Genomic DNA, 24,644 nt, shown 5'->3' on the forward strand with positions numbered 1-24,644 from the left:
AATAACAATGACTTTAAGCAAAGTAAAAGTTTAAGTAAAACTTATGTTAATTTGTCTTTTGACATCATGACTCGTCTGCACAGAAATATCAACACTCTCAACTGTATCAAATTTCATGAGAATGTTTCATGTGAGTATTTTATATTTTACACAAATTCATAGGCTAATAGTTTACTAGCATCCCAGATCAGCAATCTAATTTGCATACATCAGTACTAGTCAACAATGATTGAAACACCTCAAGATCAGAAAGGTCAACAACGACAACGAGGCATATTTCATTCATAAATTGTAGTAAAACGTAATAGCATTTCCATTTTTTTTAAATATGGTATACATTTCTTGGAAAAGGAATAACGTGAACATTTCTGGGAAATTTATCAAGCGAAGTAGTTGGACTATTGACAGACTACCACAGACAGAAAAAAAACAATACAGTAATGAAATTAGAGGCTGTCATGTTGCGTCAGGATAAATGCACTTGATATTTCTTTGGCTTATTTTGTTAGCAAAATCGCACCAAATACTCAGAAAACCTGCTTCATGAGGAATCCTGACAATTGGTCAGATTGAGCATGTCATCAACAGGTGAAGCTACCGATCATTCAGTTTCAATATCTGTTTGCATTTATCTGAGATGATCTTTGAACGAAACTGACATGGGTATACTTTGTTTGGTTTATTTTCTGGAGGAGGAAAAGGCAAACGGAAATTAAGCTGGCTGCTTGCACATAAAATATTATTTATTGTTTATAATTTTTGTTTTATTTATAAAATTTATAAAATTAAAAATTAAAATATTTCCCTCTTTGGAGGCCAATCTCTCATTTTAAAGCTAAATCTCCCCCATTGTCATGATGAGGGATTGCCAGGTCTGAATATGTGGCAAGCTTACTAAATTTCATATGAAAAGAAGAATTCTGCTAAGAAAAGAGAATGACCAAAACAAGCCATGCTGTTCTACAATCCTCCACCCATTTACTGTGTAAACAACCACTGCAAATAACTACCAGCTTTCACTTTGACTGATCGATGCATTTACCACGTCAGATAACAGTGTCCCAGTTGATGCAACGCAAATATGAGTTGCGATTATGATGGAATTGTCAGTCCACGCCTGCTAATGATGTCTGGTCCAGCTGGGATCAGGACTTATTTGTTACAATGGAGCCGAGTTCATGATGAGGTTCACAACAGCAATACAGTTAGTGTTAGAAACAGTTAGATTAACAGATAACCTAGATTCTCTGATAATGTAGGCAGGACAACTAGTAACTACTTGTCATTCTGAGAGTGCTATGCTATATACATCGCACTGGTGGATCCTGAGTGAGATGCAGGGCTGCCTTCACTTATTTTAGACACATTAAATGTCAGCCTGTCATGTGCATGACTTGGGCGTAGAGTGTGTGACCCCCTAAATTTCAAAATCCTGAATTTATATGTTTCCATGGGCTCTTTATCTCCATAATATTTTTTTTATTGAAACTGGAATTATTTACATCCCTGACAAATCCTACATTAGCCTGATATTGGAATACAATTCTGAAACAATTAGGGCTTTCACAGACAATTCTGAAACAACTCAGGCTTAAACAACTCAGGCTTTCACAGACAATTCTGAAACAAATCAAACCTTCACAGACAATTCTGTACCAGATCAAACCTTCACAGACAATTCTGTACCAGATCAGGCGTTCACAGACAATTCTGAAACAAATTGGGCTTATATCATGGGAGTAGTTTCACCATTTTTTTGTTATCCTGAAACATAAATAATTCCCTGCACTATTTAAGTTGCTCTGCAATTTGATCATGTCACCACCTATGGCTACTCTGCACGTTTATGGAATTTATCCAAATGAATATTTAACCTGATTTCTCTAAAATGAAGCTTCCCATAAACAAAATAAACTTCTTTGAACCTTTGAATAAACTACCAAATGATACATTGGCATAACCTTTCTCTAATGATGTGCTGATGACTTTTTGTATAGAGGTGGTAACCAAATAGTTTTTGCTGCAATTTCCAAGCAATAATTGGCAAAAAATGACACAAGCCTGAATTAAATACAGAATTCAGTATCCTTCATTTATCTGGCCATGAAGAAAATTTGACACCATGGCAACATCTCGACAGAACTATATTTTTCAATTTATTCTTGCAATCAACATTAGACACTGACCTTATATTTCACAAATTCAAACAGCATGATGACTCACAACCAGCAACTCAGACATTTACAGCAAAACACAGTTACGTGTTTTTTATATTGATACTCATATACATTTAAAAGTCAAACCAGAATAACAAACCAAGTCTCAGCAAAAGGCAAAAAGCAAAAGTGGTGAACACAACTGACAATAATGATGGATAATTATTTGTGTGATTGACCACAGGGAAGAAGTGTTCTTGCCATTTTCCCTTCATCTGAATACACAATGATTATTGAGATACTTATCGTATCGCGACCAGTGTATCGAGATATGTATATTACAACCAGAGGAGAGATATGTATCGTATCATGGCCATTCGTATCGTTGCACCCCTTTGTTCAATTGTTTGATAGGCATTATAATTTTATGGATAACAACTTCTTTATTTACTAAAAAGGTGGCATTTCGGTATAGATCCTCATGTCAAGCAAGGCCCCTGGGCCCACTTGCACAAAGCGATCTTAGCGCTAAGACTATTGTAAGCCTATGCTAAAGTATGGGAGTTACGATCATCTTAGCACTAAGATCGCTTTGTGCAAGTGGGCCCCTGGTCTAGTAAGATCAGTTTATAAGAAGTCCATATACTCAAATCTACTGAAAATAATGCTGAATAGAAGTTACGGGTTATGTAGTCTAGGAGCATTTAACAAGGCAGATATCACATTTCATATCATGGCAAGTTACGGTTTATATGACACATGAAGTAAGAATATCAATATCGTGATATCACTACACTAATTTACAGTGCACCAAGGTATCTTCCCAAGGCAAGGGAGTTAACCGACTATAAAAGTCCAGTTCCTCGAGGAACTAGGCTGGAATTCCAGAGTTACATTTTGGCTGGACCAACGAGTCTATGCATAGTCCAATGAAAATCGTGTACTAGACATCCCATTTGACCACAATATGGATTGCAACATGCAGATTTTGGTCGATTTGCAAAGCATGTGCACCAACAGCGGGTCGTCAACAGATATCTGGCAAATCTTTTCATGTTTAATCAGAGGTGCTCTAGTGATTTGATGCACTTTCCGGGTAAAACTCGTTTTATTACAATATAGATCTTGATTATCAGTCAAATCGTCTTCACTCTGCGCCGTCATCTTGTTTGAAGGAAATGCACTTGATATGAGATATGTGAATCTGATTGGTCAATAGGAGGGACATAGAAGGGGCATACAAGCCACTGGTGGAGCTATGATCGAGTCTGGAAATTCAAGTCTAGTTTGGCAAGGGTCAAAACTGGACTTTTACAATCAGTTAACATCTTTGCCTCAGGATGATGTACAGTGCAGAGACAGGGAAGTCTTCAAGTGGGTTGATGTCAATAATCCTGAGTAGTAAAGAACTCCATCTGATGCCACCAGGACATTAACATTCCGGTACTCTTGAGTACCGGTAACCATGTAGGCAGCTCTTGGTTACTTCTACGACTGGTCTTAATGTGTTCAGTATCACAGCTGATGGGCGATGTCTTCCTTGGCCTTGAACTTAGGCATGTGTTTGGGGGAAACACACTCCTCAAATCCTCATCAAAACTATCAAAGATGGATGATACCAAATTTATGCATATATATTGTACTATTTCTAATCCATATTTCGTCCCTTTCAGAACATGTATAATGCAGGCATACTTGTGTTATATCTAGGGCAAAGAAACATACCCAAATAACTGTACAATGACAAATCTGCCTTAACACATGCTTACAGCTCCAACCAACCGTGAACCCTGTCCTTCATGAACACTGAGGCTGGCCGAAACTACTAGACTGGCTAAACTGTAAGGTGAGCAATCAAGGGTAAAAGAGGTGTGAGGAAACGTTACCATTATTTACCCTGTGAAGATTCGGGTTAGAATTGAACTTTGGCATCCCATGCTTGTCGTAAGAGACGACTAACGAGATCGGGTGGTCAGGCCATGTGGTAGACGCACGTTTTCGTATCCACCATCATATAGCTGGAATAATGCTGAATGCGACAGTACACAAACGAACCGTTATTTAGGAAGACATATATAAGGTCTATCTTCCATCCAGAGAGTAGAGACTGATTTATGGCCATTTAATCTGCTTGTTCTAATCAAAAAAAAATTTTAAAAGCTTTATGCTACCATTAAAGTCAGTTCAAAATGTATAATGGAAACTAGAAATAATATTTTGAGGACATCCTGTCGTAGATGACTGAAGCATGGCCGAATTAAATGACACATGTGACAGTAAATGGCTGGGTTAAGTATGTGCATGGTGTTTGTTAACCAGAGTTACTGAAAAATAGGAATGTGACAGAACTTAAAAATAATGCTTACTGGTGACAAAAAACAACGCTTGCATGTTGCCCACATCATTCACATGGTACATGAAACTCATTTATTTATAGTCATATTCCGACCTTTTTTACAATGTCTCAAGTTCTATATATTTGGCCATAACTAGAATTAGGTTTGATCATTGTACATAACCCTGCATTGACTAAAATAAATAGAGATTATTAACCAAAAGTGTTTGCATATCATATAATAGGTGTGTAACGATATATCACCTGTTTTGTATGTATCATACATTGGGAATATAAAACACATTTTTTCATTCATAATATATCATAGTTTTGATACAGAAACACAGAAGGATAATTATCTCTATGTCATATAATGTCATTCTTAAAATAATCGAAGATTAAGACATTGCTATTCTCTATACTGTATATGTGTGTGTATAAGGCAAGTTTTTCGTACGTAGAATTAGGGGATTAGGAATTTCAAGGGGGGGGGGGGGGTTTGAAGAGTTTTGATGTTTTTCCCCCAACACAAAGACATTACCGTGAGCAGGTAACACCAGAAATACTAATTTAACAAATCTGTACTGAAGTATGCAAATTACTAATGTAATTACACTGTCTGGTTATAAAAGTGTTCATTGTATATCTGGACTTACGTTTGTAATCTATTTTATTCAAAATTTTATTCAAAATTTTATTCAATATTGTTAACATGCATTTCGATGCCTTGATGCCTTGAAACAAAATATATACTTTAGAATCCACACATGTATAGAAACCCTGATTGAACTGCCCCCTCTGTGATAGAGAGCCAAATGATTAGCGTCCATGTTTGTTTACAAATGCACTCACACATCAAGGGAGCCACTATATGGAGCTTACTGAAAGTAGTTCCTGCTAAGGGACCTCATTTGCATATTTATCATAGTATGATACCAAGTTTATTGGATTGGTTTGTCACACCTCATCATGCTCATAAACAAATTTCTTATGATCTTTCCAATCTAACAACATATACAGTTGTTGTACAAAATGTTTCTCATGTATTAAAGAAAGTCAATAGTGTTGTAAAGAAACATCAGCTTTGAATCCATTCAGAAGAATTGACAAAAACAATTACCGTATTCAAGGTAATAAGCACCCCGCTCTAATAAGCACCCACGGCGATATTTGCTGAGATATTGGCCAGTGAACAATCCCAATTAGCACCCATTCCCATTCTAACAACTGGCTGTCTAACTAATGGGAGGACACCATTCCGATTGATCAATGTACACAAGACTTGTTTATTCGTGTATAATATGCACTCTTGTGTTATATGCACCCTTAATTATGGGCAATTTAATTCTAGAAAAATATATCTGCTGTGTATCACACAAACATACTTTTCTTTTGTTTCATTTCAGGCTGTCAGCATAAACCACGAAATTTACGATCTTTCAACTCCGTTGTCTGCTCTACTTCACATGTGAAACAGTCACAAGACAATCATTAAATGCAATTAAGCCACCACTAATTGCTCTTCTGGAACTTCTTAATCATTGAGGTAAATTCCATGAGTGTTATAGAGACAATGGTATTTAGGGTTAAAGTCGTCAAAATTAAGCCTGAAAGTCAAGGTGTCCTTGTCATATATTGGAATATTGCTAAGTGTGACATTAAACGACAAACAATATAGAGCAAATATCTAAGAAAGTGAATTACATTAATAAATTCCTTCCTATACATTGTTCACTCAAAAAAATTAGAGTGAGTGAGTGAGTTGGGTTTAACGCCACTTTTAACAATATTCCAGTTATCTCACGGCGTGTCAGCTTAATGTGGGAGGAAAGCCCGGAGTGATGCAGGTAGGTCTCAGACGTTTACCACTTCGGTGAAACCCACGAGCACGGGTATGGTGCTGATAAACCTAGAAACATAATCAGGGCGAACCGGGATTTGAACCCACAATTATAGGTTTCTGGCGTGCCCAAGGTATGCAATTCTGCACAGGGAATTGCGGCACCTTAGACGACCCGGCCACCCATGCCCCCCCCCAAAATTAGAAATCACTTTCATATTTCTAATTAACTGTAGATCTATCAAACAATGACCCAGAACGTTTTAAATACATTTCTTTCTCAAAGTACAGAGTAGTAAACTACAGTTATAACAAACTCAAAGGGTCCAGTAATTTTAGTTCATCATAACCGTGCTTGGTTATATACCGGTATATATATATACAGCCCATCTACAGCAGATGGCTGGGACCAAAATAACAGTTTGTTACATCCGTCAGTTGGTTATAAGTGTGTCCGTTTTTGACATATTTTACTATACCTAAATATATTTTAGAAAACACGGCCAAGAATTTAACCTAAAATTCCAAGATTATTTCTGTTAAATTACAAACCAAACCTATCCTTTTAGAGAAGATATGATACATAGAAAAAATTGACATGCTTGCAATGATACATCCAAAATATGTTTTCAGATAGCAGTAATTCCCCTTGTTACAATATTATTGATAGCCTTGTACAAATACCTGGGATGTTATTGGGGAACAAAATTAATCAATAGCTATTTTCCAGTAGTAAGCTAGTACCATAATCCTTCTGTTAAGCAGGCCCGGGAGGACTCTCATATTCTACCCATAACCGTGACAGATCCTTTGATGTAAAATTACATCTCTTGATGAGTTCTCTTGACAGGAGGAAGAAATTACCATGACAAATCATATAAATCTTCGCCACTTTCAACCAATCAATACAAGGCTAATTAAGTAAGGGACAAGATCTGCATATTTCATAGACATAATGAAAAGAACGCTGCTAATTTGGCTTTCAGGGTTATTGTGTTGCTTGTTTTAGAAATGTAGACGTTTACTTCCCGGCATCAACTTGTTTTTCAGGTATTATCGTGATAATTTGTATTTTTGTATATTTACCTATTGATATGCATGTATCAAGTATATATGATCCAGTCTCTTATACAGAGAAAATATCTGAAAACTCCCATGCAAGTTTGCAATACTTAGGTAACTCTACAATACTTAGTAGCGCTGGGACGGGTAACTAGGGTACTCGGGTTGGGTGGGTACTGAGAAGGACCCGGGTACCCACAGGACTACTCGGACCCGTGGTTAGTCATGTGATATATTGTTTAACGACAAAAGATCTAGAACTATATGGTTACACTACAAGTCACTAATGTTCGCATTCCATACTGACTATGCACCCATTCCTTCTGACTTTTATATGTTTGACTAATGCTAAAACTTCAGTAAATGCACGACCAGACCATTTTATACGTGTATTTAAATACATTCTGTCAAGGGCTACGGTCAAACTATTGCCAATCGGACATTTTGTACCGATTTCTTGAGACCTACAGCGGATACCTGGGAAGGGTCGGGAAATAGGGGGTTGGGTACCCGGGTAGTAAAACTGGACTTGTCCCAGTCCTAATACTTAGGCGTGTCTACAATACTTAGGCAAGTTACAATATATACCGTATACGACGTAATAAGCGCCCAGGGCGCTCTCAAAATTAGAAATAGGGGGCTCTTATTAGAATATTATTTTGCTGGAAAAAACAGAGTTGAAAGATAAATTCCATGGTTTATGCTGACAGCCTGAAATGTTATATATGACAGATATATTTTTCCAGAATTTAATTGCCCATAATTAAGGGTGCATATAACACACGAGTACGTATTATACGCGAATAAATAAGTCTTGTATACATTAATAAATCGGAAGGGGTGCTAATTGGGATTGTTCAATAGCAAATATATTAGCAATTATCGCTGTGGGCGCTTATTAGAGCGGGGCGCTAATTACGTCGAATACGGTAAATATAGTACTTAACAGCATGTAATATATTCTCAGATTTAGTTGGTCACATTTTAAAATAGTTTGAAATATTTGAACCTGTTTAAACTCACTACACATTAAAACACAGCTTGTGTCTGTATTGATTTGAAACGAGTTTCCAGCTGTGCAATATCTAGACCACAATACCCTTTGTAAAGTTGACTTGCGTGATCTCTGATATCACCCAACCAACACACACCCACTTCAGTTCAACAAAAGATGTTAATTAGATGAACATTATATACAGTCAATGATTCAAAAGATGATGTGCATCAGTGACAAGGAAAGACCATTTTATTGTTAAAAATCAAATATGCATTATTGATGCTTTGCTGCAGCTGCGTGCAGGGATGGAAATTAGCACTAGCCTGCTAGTCCCAACCAGTTTTGTTAATGTTAAAGGTATAACAAGGACTAGTAGAATTTCACTCATTTTCTGGGGTATGTTGTCACTATTTTGGCTAGTAGATGTTTTCGGTAAAGTCCCATCCCTGTGGTGACGTTTATACTAAACAATAAAAAACCATTAAAACCCATGTATTGATCAATGGCTGAGTAAATTAATGCAATGACATTTCCAAAGTTGTCACCATGGTAGCCATGGTTACTTAAATGAGTTCTGTATCATTCTGAAGCCACTAATTTAAAGTCTAATTCCAGTAAATTCCATTTCAGTCTCCACTGCACTCCGAGTCAGATGGATAGGGATTTATTTTTAATATATTTTCACAAAAGTCCAAAAAAAGTATCTGCTTGGGAGTTTCCACCTACCTCATGACAAAACTGGTAGTCCACAAGGAAATGTCACTAATCCTTCCAGAATTTTACTCATCTCGGAGAAGTGAATTTATGAATATTCCTGCTATATGATGGCATGTAATTAATTAGTCATGAACAAGTGATTGATATTATGACCAACATCCAATGCCGTTGGGGTACGATGACACCCAATCAACCAACTCACCTGGACTGACCACCTGAACCTGACAACAAGCAATCAACCAACTCACCTGGACAGACCACCTGAACCTGACAACAAGCAATCAACCAACTCACCTGGACTGACTACCTGATCCCGACAACAAGCAATCAACCAATTCACCTGGACTGACCACCTGAACCTGACAACAAGCAATCAACCAACTCAGCTAGACTCTGACCACCTGATCCCGTGACCACCTGATCCCGACAACAAGCAATCAACCAACTCACCTGGACTGACCACCTGATCATGACAAGCAATCAACCAACTCACCTGGACTGACCACCTGATCCTGACAACAAGCAATCAACCAACTCACCTGCACTGACCACCTGAACCTGACAACAAGCAATCAACCAACTCAGCTAGACTCTGACCACCTGATCCCGTGACCACCTGATCCCAACAACAAGCAATCAACCAACTCACCTGGACTGACCACCTGATCACGACAAGCAATCAACCAACTCACCTGGACTGACCACCTGATCCCGACAACAAGCAATCAAGCAACCAATCTCATCAAAATCAGATATTAGTTCTCGCTACCGGTAAACAAAGATCTGAGGACATCCCATTACGGGTCACGTCAGACCAACCTTGCGCGAACTATGACTGACCAATGGAATGACTGACAAGAAGTCGACATTAGCCAATCAGAAGGCAGCTTTCTCGTGCTTTACAGCACTAATTTCAAATTGGTGACTACGCCTCAAAACATATTTTGACAAATTCTCGATTAAAAATTTGAAACCTGAACAAAAGAACATTCTGGAATGGCTAATAGATGGTCTAGATTGTATGGATTTCGTTTAGCCCGAAACTATCTTTCGGAATACCCCATGTTAAAGTTTTTACGAGGTCGCATGATCAGAAATCACATTCCGACTGTCACTTTCATGATCTGGTAAGCAATGGTCTGACTGGTCAGATGAAGGGTCGTCCTGACGTGACCCCTATTGGGATGTCCTCAGATCTTTGTTAAGCGGTAGCAAGAACTAAGAGCTGATTTAGCTGAGATTGTCAACCAACTCGCCTAGACTGACCACCTGATCCATAAAGTTGTCTCCTACAACAAACACAGTTTGCTGGGGACCAAGCCTGTCTAACCCGGGATCCCCATGGGGGCTATTGTTATTGCCTATGATTGTGAAGTTAGGGCTAGTAAATAGTGTTTAGAAAAACAACTGCTGTGCATGTACTCTGCATCGTGCCTGAATCATCTACACATGCAAACTTCCATATTTGGCTGATCTAAGAAAAGATGTCACTTGATCAAGAGGGCTTCAAATGCCAAACACTAAATCAGAGTCAACAACTAAACCTTAATATGAATAATATACAATACATTTTACACATCAAAATATTAGCCCCATGTATTAGCCGTATGTTTCAAATTACATACACTGTTGTGCAATTATAGTTTACATGACGTTTTAACTCACATAAATTGCAGGACAAAGCCCTGGAGACTGTCTAATCTTATTTGGGAAAAAAAATAAAGTATTTTTTTCCTTGCCACAGACCCCATATTATCAAGAGTGGCACCAAAGTTCTGAAATATTTCTACATTATTCTTTCACAACAGGGTATCGATAAAATGCCAGGAAACGTTCAAGAAAGGAAGAAAAGATTGATTATCGTGATAATATTCTAACTGTCATAACAATCAAGACAGTATTAATAAATGGCACCAAAGTCTTCAGCTCATAATCTTCATCAGATGGAATCAGCCATTAAGACCACAAAAGGGAATAACAAATGCAACTATAATGGGGCATATCAGATTAAATGCTTAATTATTTTTATCAAAATGAAAATGAACTCGGGAGATATATTTGGGAATTTATCTATTCAGGTATAACCATGATAACAACAATATATCCCAGGGATTTATCTATTCAGGTATAACGGCTCTCTATACCAGGGATTTATCCTGGATTGCAAACAAGTGCTTTGGCAGGCAGATTGGGAACAATTAATTTATTTTTTTCAAAATTGTGATCTGTTTTCATATTTTCCTATTCAGGGTATTTTAAAATTGTATTTTGACAATGAATGCATTCTTTGCAATAGTTTAAACATTCCATTCTGTGAAGGAACTTATAAAGCTAAGCATTTGTCTTCTTCCTCTTTATCTGTCCTGCTAACAATGAAATTCTACAAGTCACCTCAACAAAACCCATCACATGAATATTAACATGAACTGGGAATTGTAATTCCAATTTAGAAATGTTTACCAATTTTCCCAGGATTTATTCCTATCAGCCTCTGAGAATGTCTTGATCAATCCTGAATACATAACAAGATTACGATATAATTGTGCCTAGATGCAACACTCTCAGGTTATCTGTATCCTCAGTGAGTGTTCCCCGACACAGTTGAGTGGGAGGCCATTGCGTTACATGCTTCAGGGAACACACAAACAAATGACAGTACTTCTGATGGCAGGAGACAGGAAGTTGCATGATAAAAGTACATCCGTCTGTACGGATACATCACATTGAAAATATAAAGACGTTAAAATGTATAGGTTAACTTGGTCTTTCTCTGATACTTCTGTCCTTTTGGCCTCTTACTTACGGAGTACTTCAGTCATTGCTTGATGTGACACTATCATAAATACAGTCCTCAATAGATGGTGATTAATAGGGTGGATGAATTTTATGATACTTCCCAATAACATGTGGAACTTGTTTATATATACATATCCATAGCAATAATGATTTGAAGGATGACTTCCAGGTATTGACAAAATAATTAATATTTTTAATAATTGTTCAGGTTTGAATCAATACACAGTGTTTCAAATAATGAGATTATTTCCCATCTTGCACAATAAACACTTTCAAAAATTTCAAATCATAATTTACATTTGAACATCACAGATGTAACAAAGGTGTTTTTTTAATATACTACTAGATCTCCAGACAGTTTAATCATGTCTATGAAGGACTCCAACTGATGTTATCTGTGTCAACACATTCTACGCATAGACTTCATGCAGTGTTCCCCCTATAATCTCATAGATAATCTCAAACGTGTGGTGGTCCAAGAATCTGTTAAAAACTATGACCTTCATATTTCTACTGCTATCATTCTCTGGATGTAAAGGTTCACACTTAGTTCTAGGGATGAAAACAATAACATTTCTATAAAATCGATAGACATTGTTCTTTCTGAAGACCACACGGTTCCTTAGTGGAAAGTATGCGTGATATTGCACGTGCATTATACAGATATTGGCTCTCGGATGCTTTCACGCTTCGTACAATCTATGCCGACTTGCGTGTGACTTGCGTCGCTCACACAATATAGGAAATCAAAACACACGCCCCGAAGTAATGTATACAACATAAAAGATATCTTCAGATCGTATTATTTGTCAAGCGTATTCACGATCATGTCTGACAACACGTACTGCAATGCAGTATACTTCCCTCACAAAAATGCGACAGTAGATATGTAAACAAACCCTACCAACGACGGCCGTGATTTGATCGCGTCTAAAATTTACTAGATCTTGTGTGTACTCATTTTAACAACTGTAGTAAGTAGTTTGGATTTATGTGCTGTCAGATATGTTTTATGAATAGTCGAAATGTATCGCCTGTTTTATGTCACAAGAAATATTGTCTTTGAAAATCCAAAAGGACCTAGATCTACGGTAAGTCAATTCATTAATTGTCATTTGCTCGGGCCACAGAAGCAATCACCGAATAAAAAGTTTTTAAAAAACCCAACACATTGCTCGGTTACCAGTACAGACGATTCGTAAATTCCGAGAAATATGTTTACTCGTCTATAGCGAGCCCAGCCTGCGCACACCTCTCACCATAACAAAGATCGCATGCCTCGTCTCACCCATTCACGGATATTCTACCGACTTACCGTTGTAGCGCTTTGACTTGGGTTTGCTCACATCCTCGCCCATAATCATCAGCGAGAGTCCAAACATGAGTAATCCTAAAACTGAACAGTACGCGGCATTATACATGGTTATTCCGTGAAAGTACTCCGACTAACTTTGAAAGCTCCACATTGACAATGTTGTTCACTCAAACTCGTGAACTCGGAAGCAAGCCTTGACCTTTCGCCTTTCTTGACTATCCAATGAGATCAGTTATATTTATCACATCGCTCTCCAATTGGTCAGCGGGTACAGGAGTTTACGATGTGTATATAGCATATTTCAGAATAGCAGGCGGGATTCGACTGAGTGTAGTTTGCGAGCGCAGATTAATCGGTTGGGTGATAAATTGTTCTTGAGTTAATGCGAATGCCTTACAGTAATTCTAGACCACAGTCATTGCAGGTTTTCAGAACACACCGTGGTCTTCTAAATCCGACAAGGCATGGACAATGTCTGTTCTTAGATGGGAAGACTATGTTATTATATTACATGTTCCCGATCATAGACAAGTGTTGACTTCTCTGGACCTATCTCTAAGTGGGTTATTTGTTTGTTGTTTTACGCCGCACTCAGCAATATTCTACAGGCTGCTTGGGACCTATATTTTTACCCGATACCCTTACCGGTTAGCGACCAGGTTTACGTGTTTCACGTGCACGTACCATACACTATAATGTTAGAAATACGGAACGATATTATGCAAATAATAATGTGCATAGATACTAACTTGTACACTCAGTCGTCATTGTTGCACATACAAGGGGTACTGACGTCATAGCAAAGTGTTCATACTTACTTTACAAAACATCCAAACAAATAAATCATACTTATGTGTATTAATTCCCCGTAATTTGGTTACACATAGTTAGTTCGTTAAATTTAATTTAATCATAAATTATACATAAATATAAACCATAATTGTAGAAAAGTACACAATTTACATTGAAACGAAAAATATTAATTTATGAATGCCACTGGCGATTTGAAAAACAGATAAATTCAATTCAACTTTGTTTCTGTGTTTTCGGCCGATGTCTCTACTCAACCTATATGTTAGCTAGGTATAATTAGTGCGAGTTTGAAATTTGTATGGTATTAAATAAGGTAGGCAGTAGTAAGTGTACACGTTTCTTGTTTAGGGAAATTGAAATAGTTACTGGTGGGTTTGGTTTGATAGATGCCTACTAAAATATAAACTATCTGCCAAGCGTTGAATAAACAGGCGTTGTTTAACTTGGCTTGTCACATGACATGTTTATCTCATCGACTGACCTGTCAAATCTGTAGTTTCATGAGTGACGCAGCCTCGAGAGAAATGTCAACAGTTTCAGGCCGCGAGGTGAGATAAACATGGCACTGGACACGAAAAGCCAGATGCCCTTTTTATTATGTATTTTTCTAAATTTCTTAATGATCTTATGTATTAAGTCCAATTAAGTATTATTTTTATGGGGATTTTTTTTCAGATAAACAAAGTATTCCATTACTAAATACCTAATAAACAATTATTCATGCTTCAGCGGTTTCTGTCATACCCATCTTTAGAAACAATTATTTACTAATTAGCAGTATGTCAACACCCAGAAGGTATTATTATTAATTAACGTGGATTGTCTGCATAAGGAGGGGTTTACAGAAACAGGCTTGGTGACTTGGTTGATTGTATGTCATCGAACCTAAAATCGATGCTCATGACGTCAATCACGGGGTTGTCTGGTCCAGACTCGATTATTTACAGACCGCCGTCATATAGCTGGAATATTGCTGAATGCTGCGTTATACAACAAACAAATAACCATTTCTTAAAACAGCAACTTCACCGAGGCGTGAGGCTGTGATGGGATGCCATTACAGGGATGACAGGCAGATTGGTAATGATTTAACACCTGCTTTACATTATAAATATTTTCATCAACTAATTATTAATGTAATACAATTTATAATCAAGCTCGTCGAAATGTTAGAAACTGATACATTTACGTACATTATACATTCAAGGTATAATAAACATTTTTAGAAAAGAATTCTGACGTTTTTGCAACTTACCACCCTTAAAAACCTTACGCCTGGCCGTCAATCCCCGTTGCTCAACACGGCCTACTCCGGGAGAGCGCATGGATTAGTGATCACACAGATTAGGCAATCTGGGCTGACCAGTAATTAGACAATGTGGGTATTAATCGGTTTAGGAAATTAGACGATCAGGGTATACTCCATTGTCCCAGACTGTTCTGTGTCCTCGTGACCTTACACTGACTGCTCACATGACACGATTCATTATAATGACGTAACGAGCATGAATGGATCCAATAAAGATTCTTTGACTGAAGAGTTTAATGCCTTTGTTTCGCTTTTGATTGGATAAACGAGTATTATGATCATTAAGAAATATTCGTTGAGACACGGATACTTCGATGCCTATGCTGCACACAATATTGTTACAGATACACTGTACAAGACATGCAAGACGTCACGCTTTGACCAGTGCGTGTCGTTGTTTGAAAGCCAGTGAAGCGTCCATAAACAACTCCCACCAATAACTCCATGTCGATCAACATTGCACGGTTGGTTGGTTGGTTGTTTAACGCCGCACTCAGCAATATTACAGCTACATATGCATGACGGCGGTCTGTAAATAATCGAGTCTGGACCAGACAATTCAGTGATTAATATCATGAACATCGATCCACGCAATTGGGATCGATGACATGCATTAACCAAGTCAGCGAGCCTGACCACCCGATCCCGTTAGTCGCCTTTTACGAGAAGCATGGGTTGCTGAAGACCTATTCTACCCCGGAATCTTCACGGGTTTCATTGCACGGTACATGTTAATATATATTTAAATAAGACAACTTTATTTTTTGGACTAAATGATAATCTAGCCGACCATCAACAGACCAGGGGTACTCCGAATGGGTTGTTTATTAAGACGTATCACACACGGGGTACATACAAGGTGCATATATATAGACAGTAAACAGTAAACTACGGGCCATGCATTTGTTTGTTTGTTTCTTTGATGTTTAAGCCGCATTCAGCTTTATTCCAGCTATATGACGGTGGTCTGTAAATAATCGAGTCTGGACCAGACAATCCAGTGATTGACATCATGAGCATCGATCCACGCATTTGAATTACGATGACATTCATCAACCAAGTCAGCGAGGCTGACCACCCGATCCGACAAGCATAGTCGCCGTTTACGGTAAGAATGGTTTGCGGAAGACCAATTCTACATGTACCGAAAAGAAACAAAGAAGTTGAAATCCATGTCGATCCTTCCTTTGTATACCTCTAACCATAACTCGATATGCTCAACATGCTCTTACTATGCTCAATATGATCACTATGTTCATAACTTGATGTGCTTAATATGTGGTAGCACATGCTACTGATACAGTCGGTAGCGTACACTCTACTCTTCTTTTAACGAGATATTTTGTTGCTATAGAGATGATTTTGTCGCTTTTATTTATTGACTATTGACGTCAGCTGTATGAAATGACAGACATTAGTTTTGTTTAAGAGACTCTATTATGGAAAGTAACTCATTTGTTCAATATAACTCAACAAGGATATATGACTTATGTCAAAGCGTATACTTCCGTGGAGGACAAGTAGTATGCAGCAACTAATAATTGTTGTAGACAGTCGAAGGCACAAGAAGTAAGTAAGGTGAGTTTAATGCTGTTTAGAAGAGTATCGAAGGTATAACAGTACACATGTTCTTTTTATTCCTGTCCATTTCTGGTGTCCACCGCCGTGATATTGCTAGAATATCACCCACTTTTTTATTCCAATTATATTTTTTTCACACTTACAGCCTTAAGTTGATCGCCTCAAACAAAAACGAAAGAAAACAGTTCATCGCCTCAAGTAGCGACTGCAGGAAAATAGGAAATATGAATTCAGTGATTAGCAAGTTAAAAAAATATTTCACGTTTGTGTCCGTGTCATATTTTTTCTCACTTTTAAATCTTCCCGGTGGTAACTTTCACCTCATTAAAGGTGACTGCGTTCAACCAAGTTAGCATTCCAAGCAAATTTGATTCAAATCGTTTAAAAACCATGCACTTTGTTATCTGCTAACTTAAATTATATTATGAATAAGGTGCAACTGTTAATGCGTATATTCTTTATATGCATCTATAAGTATATACATATGACAAGGAATATTAGGGATAACAACCTTTTTCATTATACATACCTACATTATACATGTCTGAAAAGCCTAACTACCTGATTTCCTCTATTAGACGCCTGTTCTTCAGTACACACCGGCCTCTAATTGGCGCCGGGTCATACGCTCTATCCAAAAAATAAAAAGTCCGTTCTCTAATACTCTGATATGTTGATAATTAATATTGACCGTTTCCTGCAAATGTACTCCTGCTCTTTTTATGACAGTTGAATTAGGAATTCAGTAAGGTAGCGAGTTGCCACTGTGCCAAATTAAACATAATATAAGCAGGGTCAACGGCTTGCGCGAAATCTATAGATTCCAGGGCCTTTATAAGACGGCATTAATAGTTATTATATTATCATCAAAATATTTGATTATCCCTTATCAATCAAGATTAATTATGTCATCATGTAAATGATGTAGGATGACCAATATCAAGCTGACCTCCCCATGACAAAGACTTATCACAGAGAAACTACTGTTTCATCTGAACATTTCAAGGCTTAAGTTAAGTCTTTATAGTAGGCCATTCCACTGTCTAGAAGTTTCCATGGCAACCCTTAACTGTGACAAAATAAAGGGCAATAAAAGGATTTATCACTGTCTCATCAGCATAGAACAAAATAAAGGTAAATGCAATACAAACAGTGGATTCCTTCGTGAATCTTCTTGATCATACACTTAGATTCAAGGTGGCGATGGTATCCAAAGTGACACGGTATTCTCAAATGATGGAAATACAATAATCAAATAGGCATTACTCATGAGAGTTGTCAACATTTTGAGGAATTAACTGGGGATGATAGAGGTTTCATCATGTTGATGAAAATGGACAAAATTGGTTGCCACACTGTCATCTCCGACTGAAAGGACTATCTCCAACAGCCAGCCATGCGAACATGGTGTCAACTTTGGAGAATGATGCGCCTTTCTTTGTCACTGTTGGGAGGTGGGCAGGGGAAATCAAGAGGGGAAGAGAGAGCCTCGAAGATGATCCAAGAGCAGGAAACCCTCCAACTGGCACCACTGAGGTAAATGTTGGTAAATTACATGATCTTTATACATACTGCAACATGATTTCGATTCCCAAATTGAAACAATATGTTAACCAAGAAATCTGTGCGTAGAAGAACTTAGTGTGAAACCAACAAACAACCAACAAGTGGTATACAATTAACAATTACTGCACAGGAATTACAATGGCAGTACACAATAGAGTGGTAGTACAATATTCGATGGCAATATATACTATGATGACAATGGTCAGTACCAAATATATAAATACAGTGGTGATCGAATAAGTCAGTGATAATAATATATAGTCACTCAGCGGCAACAGTGGTCAAACTTCCGAGATGGGCTATAGCAAGGGAATCAGGGCTGCAGTGCTGATGAGCGATCCCCACATGAAAGCTGGTTCCGATGTGATGAAAATGCACGAGAGATACGCAAACACGCCCAACTATCTACTGGAAAGTTCTACACAGTGCCCTGACCAGTCTAGTGGCACTAGAACATTACAGAAGTTTCTACAACATTCTATCACCGTCCACGGTAACCGGACCGGAAGTTTACACACCACACTAGCATTTCCTGACGACTGATCACTGTCCAAACACAATGCAATGAGCGTCTACCGAATCTCAACAGAAACAATGCAACACAGTTACAATCATTGTTCAACAATAAAACACACCGACATATAACAATACATAACATAGCCAATATAGTAGGCATTACTCATGGGATATTGAGAACATTCTGAGGAATGAACTGGGCATGATAGAGGTTTCATCACGCTGGGTTCCAAAGCTTCTGAGTCCTGACTAGAAACACCCCAGAGCCATCATCACCCCTGAGAATTTAAGTATTTTGTGCCATGAATGCAATGTATAACTGTGGCATTGAATGCATTGACCATCTTTCGTATTCGCCCGATTTTGCATCGTCAGATTTCTACACCTTCCCAAACTTGACGATAGAACTACCTGGCAACCATTAGAAACTTTCTGCCACCCTTCGTAAACCAGGTTCCAGAGCTACTGCTTGCCCCTTCATCAGGTGATGAAGGGGAAGAAGTAGCCCTGAAACGTTGTGTATGTATAATAAAGAAACTATTTCTTGTCATAGTCAGTGATTAGCCTAGATACTTGTATATTTGGTTCCATTATGAAGTATGTCACTAATTACAACATCTAGACCTATACTGATAGTTTTTTTTTGTTTATTTGTTGTTTAACGCCACACTCAGGAATATTCCAGCTATATGACGGCGGTCTGAAAATAATCGAATCTGGACCAGACAATCAAGTGATTGACATCATGAGCATCGATCCACGCAATTGGGATACGATGCCATGCATCAACCAAGTCAGCGAGCCTGACCACCGATCCCGTTAGTCGCCTACGACAAGCATAGTCGCCTTTTAAGGCAAGCATGGGTTGCTGAAGACCTTTTTAGTACCCTTGTGACATGGTGTCGTGTATTTTAGTTACAAGTGAATCGTGTTTTGCCTTCTCTGTACTTCTATAGTTTTGCTTGAATTTGTGCAATCGTTGAAAAAACACCATGTTGAGTTGTGTCAAAACACTTGATTTTCCAACTTTTTACACCATCATCTCACACGACAAACTAAAGGAAATACGTCATTCCTGCTCCATGGGGCACTTGTCACTAAAAATAGTGACCATATATATATAGTTACATCTCTATCAGGACAATTTGTAAATAAATGGAAGCGAAAGCATTGCCATGGTCACCAATTGTGCTCCCCTACTTGCTGTTGTTATTCTTTATGCATACGGAACAGAGTTTCTGTTCGAAATGGCAAAACAAGGGGATTGGGCCAAGAAGGTAAATTTAACCTTCAGGTATATCGATGATCTGATGTCGTTCTTAATGGTCAAGGGGCGGTGGGGTAGCCTAGTGGTTAAAGTGTTCGCTTGTCACACCAAAGACCCGGGTTCGAATTCTCGCATGGGTACAATGTGTGAAGCCTATTTCGGGTGTCATCTGCCGTGATGTTGCTGGAATATTTCTAAAAGCGACATATAACCATATTCACTCACTTAATGGTCAAATAGTCAATTCGTATTTGCTGATTTACCCTACTGAGTGAGAAACAAGTGATACCACTGAAAACCGCATCATCTGTTTCATATCTAGACATGTGAGTGACAAAACTCTATCCACAAATCTGTATGGATGATGACTTCAACGTTCCATTATTCCACTTTCCCTGTATGTCGTGCAATACTCCAGCATCCCAAGGCTTTGGTGTCTACATTTGTAACTTTTGAGATATAGTCGAAAATTGCGTCATACGTCGTTCAGGGTTACAGCATTCAATGCCCAAGGAAAGCTTTCAAAACGTTTTATGATAGACGTGCTTTGGATATTTCTCAGGATAAAGTGATGTCTCATGCAATTCCCTATTTTGACTTGTACCAGAGGTTCCTATGGTTTTTTCAAGTGAATAATTGACTTGAGTTTCATGTGTTTGTTTGTTTCCATACTCCAATCAATTTATGAAACCAAAGGCCCATGCATCCCCTTTTTGATCCGCGTATGAGAGCGACGTAGTGCAGACGTACCAAGGGCGAATGTGTGCTTCGAACCAACAATCAACGGTACCATAAGAGCACTATTTTGTATCATGTGCTACAACTAGATCTACACACACATGTGTTTATTTCAGCTGAGCGGAAACGATGACGTTAAATGTAACATCGTGTGGCCCAGGACTGTCTATAATAAGTTTGCCACATGAAGGTGTGTTTTTTTATCAGATCGAATTTATGACTCAACCAAAACTATATTGTTCATGATATTATTTACGCGTATTGCTTCTAACAACTATCTCGCATGCAAAACTGGCATTTGCGAGTCTGTAACCAAGGTTACGGTGACGTCGAAGGTAATTATATATTAGAAATCCGGATGTAGATATTTTTTAAGAGGCCGTTACGTTACTTTCATGTCTTCAATCTATAACATGCCTGGTTTGAGAAACGCAAGACTGGTGATTTAATTATATCTCGGTCTGTCCACGTGCAATATGTTATCTTCGACTTAATGTTCCTGTCGATGGGATGGATTGTTTCCAGCTTACACTGTCTGATGCCAAGGCCTCCATAATCATCATCAATGCACCACTCACACTTTTGTTTAATGAATGAGTGAGGGGGTTGGGTTTAACAGCGTTTTGGACATGTTTTTGGAGACGATTTGACATTCCGCAGATTGTCTATTCCAATGCATTGGAGTCAATAGCATAGTAATTAGGAGATACACAGAATTATGTGTTCAATATAGAGCCAAGCTACCTGTATATGCAATGGGGTTAATTTAATTGAATTCGAAAATATAGTTTACTTTGGTTCAACATCATGATACAAGGTATATTAATGCGATTGATCAATCAGTGAATGACGCTGGGTTAATAGTATTTCATTTTTATAACACCTGGAAGAAAGATGAAACTGATGAAGGTCTTAAGCGTTTATCATTTTGGTGAACCTGACACATAAGCCGTTTGTAATTGCTGACAAGCTGAGGTCATACGAGGGGCGTTCAATAAGTTTTGCAACTTCAATATAAGACCAAGTCGCACAATATCTTTTGCACTTTTATTTTTCAATATAATCTCCATTCACCTCAAAACACTTATTCCATTTGTCCTTCAAGCTTTTAAAACCACTTTTATAGAAATCCGCAGATTGGCCCTCTAATAACGCCTCTGTGGCCGCCTTTATGTCCTCGTCATCCTGGAAGCGTCTTCCAAGTAGGGCAGATTTCATTTGCCGGAACAGGAAATAGTCACTGGGGGCTAAATCTGGGCTGTAGGGTGGGTGATTTAACTGTTCGAATCCACATTCACATATGGCGGCCTGTGCAATTCTCGACGTGTGAACCGGAGCGTTGTCATGCAAAAGTAGAACACTAGGTGTTAACATCCCACGGCGTTTCTGGCGAATAGATTTTCGCAATTCTTTCATTACATTAGCATAATACTGTCCATTGATTGTAGTTTTTGGTGGCATGTAGTCAATCAGTAATATGCCTCTTGCATCCCAAAATATGGTGGCCATTACCTTACCTGCCGATGTTTGAGTGTGAAACTAACTCGGAGGCGGAGAATTGGGGTGCTTCCATTGCATGGATTCCAATTTAGTTTCTGCGTCCTGGTGGTTGATCCACCTGTCACTAGACGAGAAAGAGATCCAGCTTCATCAGCAGTATAGACATCCAGGAGGTCTTTCAGTTTTCTGTTGGCGATCTTGAGCTCTGAGGTTTCTAGGTACCCATCTTGCAGATACCTTGGACATACCAAGATGCTCCTGAATAATGGTTGCAACAGTTCCAACTGATATTTGGAATGTTATGACACGTGTCAACCTGATGTTATGACACGTGTCACACTTGCCACAAGTTGACATTGTTTGTGTAAACCCAAAACCCAAGTTGCAAAACTTATTGAACGCCCCTCGTATTTAGGGCGAATTTGAGAGTCGAACCAAGAATCATTGCGGATACCCTGACTAAAAAATGCGTGACATAGAACTATATGATCAATTCTGTTTCACAATTGTCATCCATGTAACACTTGAAGTGAATATAAGCTACGCCAAGCCTGCCGTTAACTAGATACTAGATTAACATGGGATCTCGGAGCAGGCACATGTAGTTACACTGTAACGATGCCACCTAAAGACTTGGGGCACAGAAACAATCAAATAATGTTGCTACATTCAATAAGCACAAATCAGACATGTGTTTTGTTTTTTGTTTTTGTTGTTGTTGTTTTTGTTTTATTTGTTTTTGTTTTTTTATTGTTGTTGTTTTTTGGGGGGGGCATATGCACTTTCCTATCATAGTCCTTCCAATCAATTTGAAGATATTGTGCGTGGGTCTGTGGGTCGGTATGGCGTAGGCGAATGTTTGAGCAATACCGTTGATAAGGTTATGATGCACCTCTGGTCAAAGACATTTCAGAGAGTTCACATCCCACGCTACCATCTCCTATATAGTCACGTGCTTTGACACACATGGGTTATACCGTCATCAACAATATATGTCACAATGACCTACATTTTACATTTCGTGCTTGAGAAGCGCGAGGCTGCGTTTTGCATGGAAAATTAAGTACATTTTTACATGATGAATACTTGCTCCGAAATAAGATAATTATATAAGACGACTGTCCACGTTTTCGCCTAGACATGTCTCCTAAAAACAGGACACCATAAGTATGGTCAATAGAACCATTAGTTTGAAAATCGATGTTGTTTGTGCGTTTCTGTATTCAAGTACATCAGCAACCGGCTGAGGTCACCACCAGTCTGCGTCTACAAGAAGAATGACTAACCAGCGTGTTCTGTTTGAATTACACTGGCAGTGAAAATGACATTAGAAGCCGCGAAATAATATTTCACAAAAAAATCGAAGCTGAATTTCAAGGAACGGGTTTTTTGTATTATTTCAAGCAAGAGGAATATGACATGCTGGAGTCGAATATGCGAGACGAACGTCTGTCTGTTATGTTTTGTGTTGAGTTACGGTTAGTGACATACCTGAAGCATCCCTTGATGACATATCACCTAGAGTACCGGTGCGAGTGAAACTCTCTTCAAAATGTCTTTTTATCTCGATATCTCTTTTAACACGTCACCGACAGAATCGTTTTCGGCACTCCGTTTAACTTGAAATACAGATTGATAGCATATATTTGATGATTTCTAGTACTTTCCTGGAAATCACCTGCCATTGCATCAGTGACGTCATATTGCAAGGGGCATTATGTGTTTATTTTGAAAAAAGACCTCTCCTTAAATGTGAAAAAAGTATAAATCACTTTAATGCAAAAAAAGATCAATCAGTCTCGCGCTCTGAATTGTTTGGAATTTGCTTTAAAATATCGATAGCAAAGTTGGTCAAGTTTACAGTGGGAGTAGGCCAGTAGAGACGTTACAGGGTTATAACTGAAGTTGAGACTGCAACAGAGCCAATACTGGAGCTTCATAAGTTGTTTTTGCAACCTCGCCTATAACCGAAGTTGTTTAACTACCATGAATTTTAAAACACATTGTAGATGATAATTTCAAACAAAAAATTAACATAAATTAAGATTCCGTTAAAAAAAACATATGTTCCTTGATGGTCACATGATTTAAGATATGAACGACATCGTTCTCGTCCCTATCTCAACAAACAATTCC

The 24,644-nt window shown here is 38.2% G+C and overlaps 1 protein-coding gene across 1 annotated transcript in view; it reads right to left on the bottom strand.

Moving 5' to 3' along the window:
• LOC124147579 overlaps window positions 1-13,412 on the bottom strand; it is a 109,972-nt gene extending 96,560 nt beyond the window's left edge. The window contains exon 1 of the mRNA XM_046518235.2: window positions 13,219-13,412. Coding sequence (XP_046374191.1) covers window positions 13,219-13,324 — 106 coding nt within the window. The 5' untranslated portion in view covers window positions 13,325-13,412. The remainder of the gene's footprint in view (window positions 1-13,218) is intronic.
• Window positions 13,413-24,644: the final 11,232 nt, after the last annotated feature.

The sequence above is a fragment of the Haliotis rufescens genome, unplaced genomic scaffold (assembly GCF_023055435.1).
Source record: "Haliotis rufescens isolate VD_foot unplaced genomic scaffold, xgHalRufe1.0.p SCAF_1, whole genome shotgun sequence".
In the NCBI taxonomy this organism is placed as follows: domain Eukaryota; kingdom Metazoa; phylum Mollusca; class Gastropoda; order Lepetellida; family Haliotidae; genus Haliotis; species Haliotis rufescens.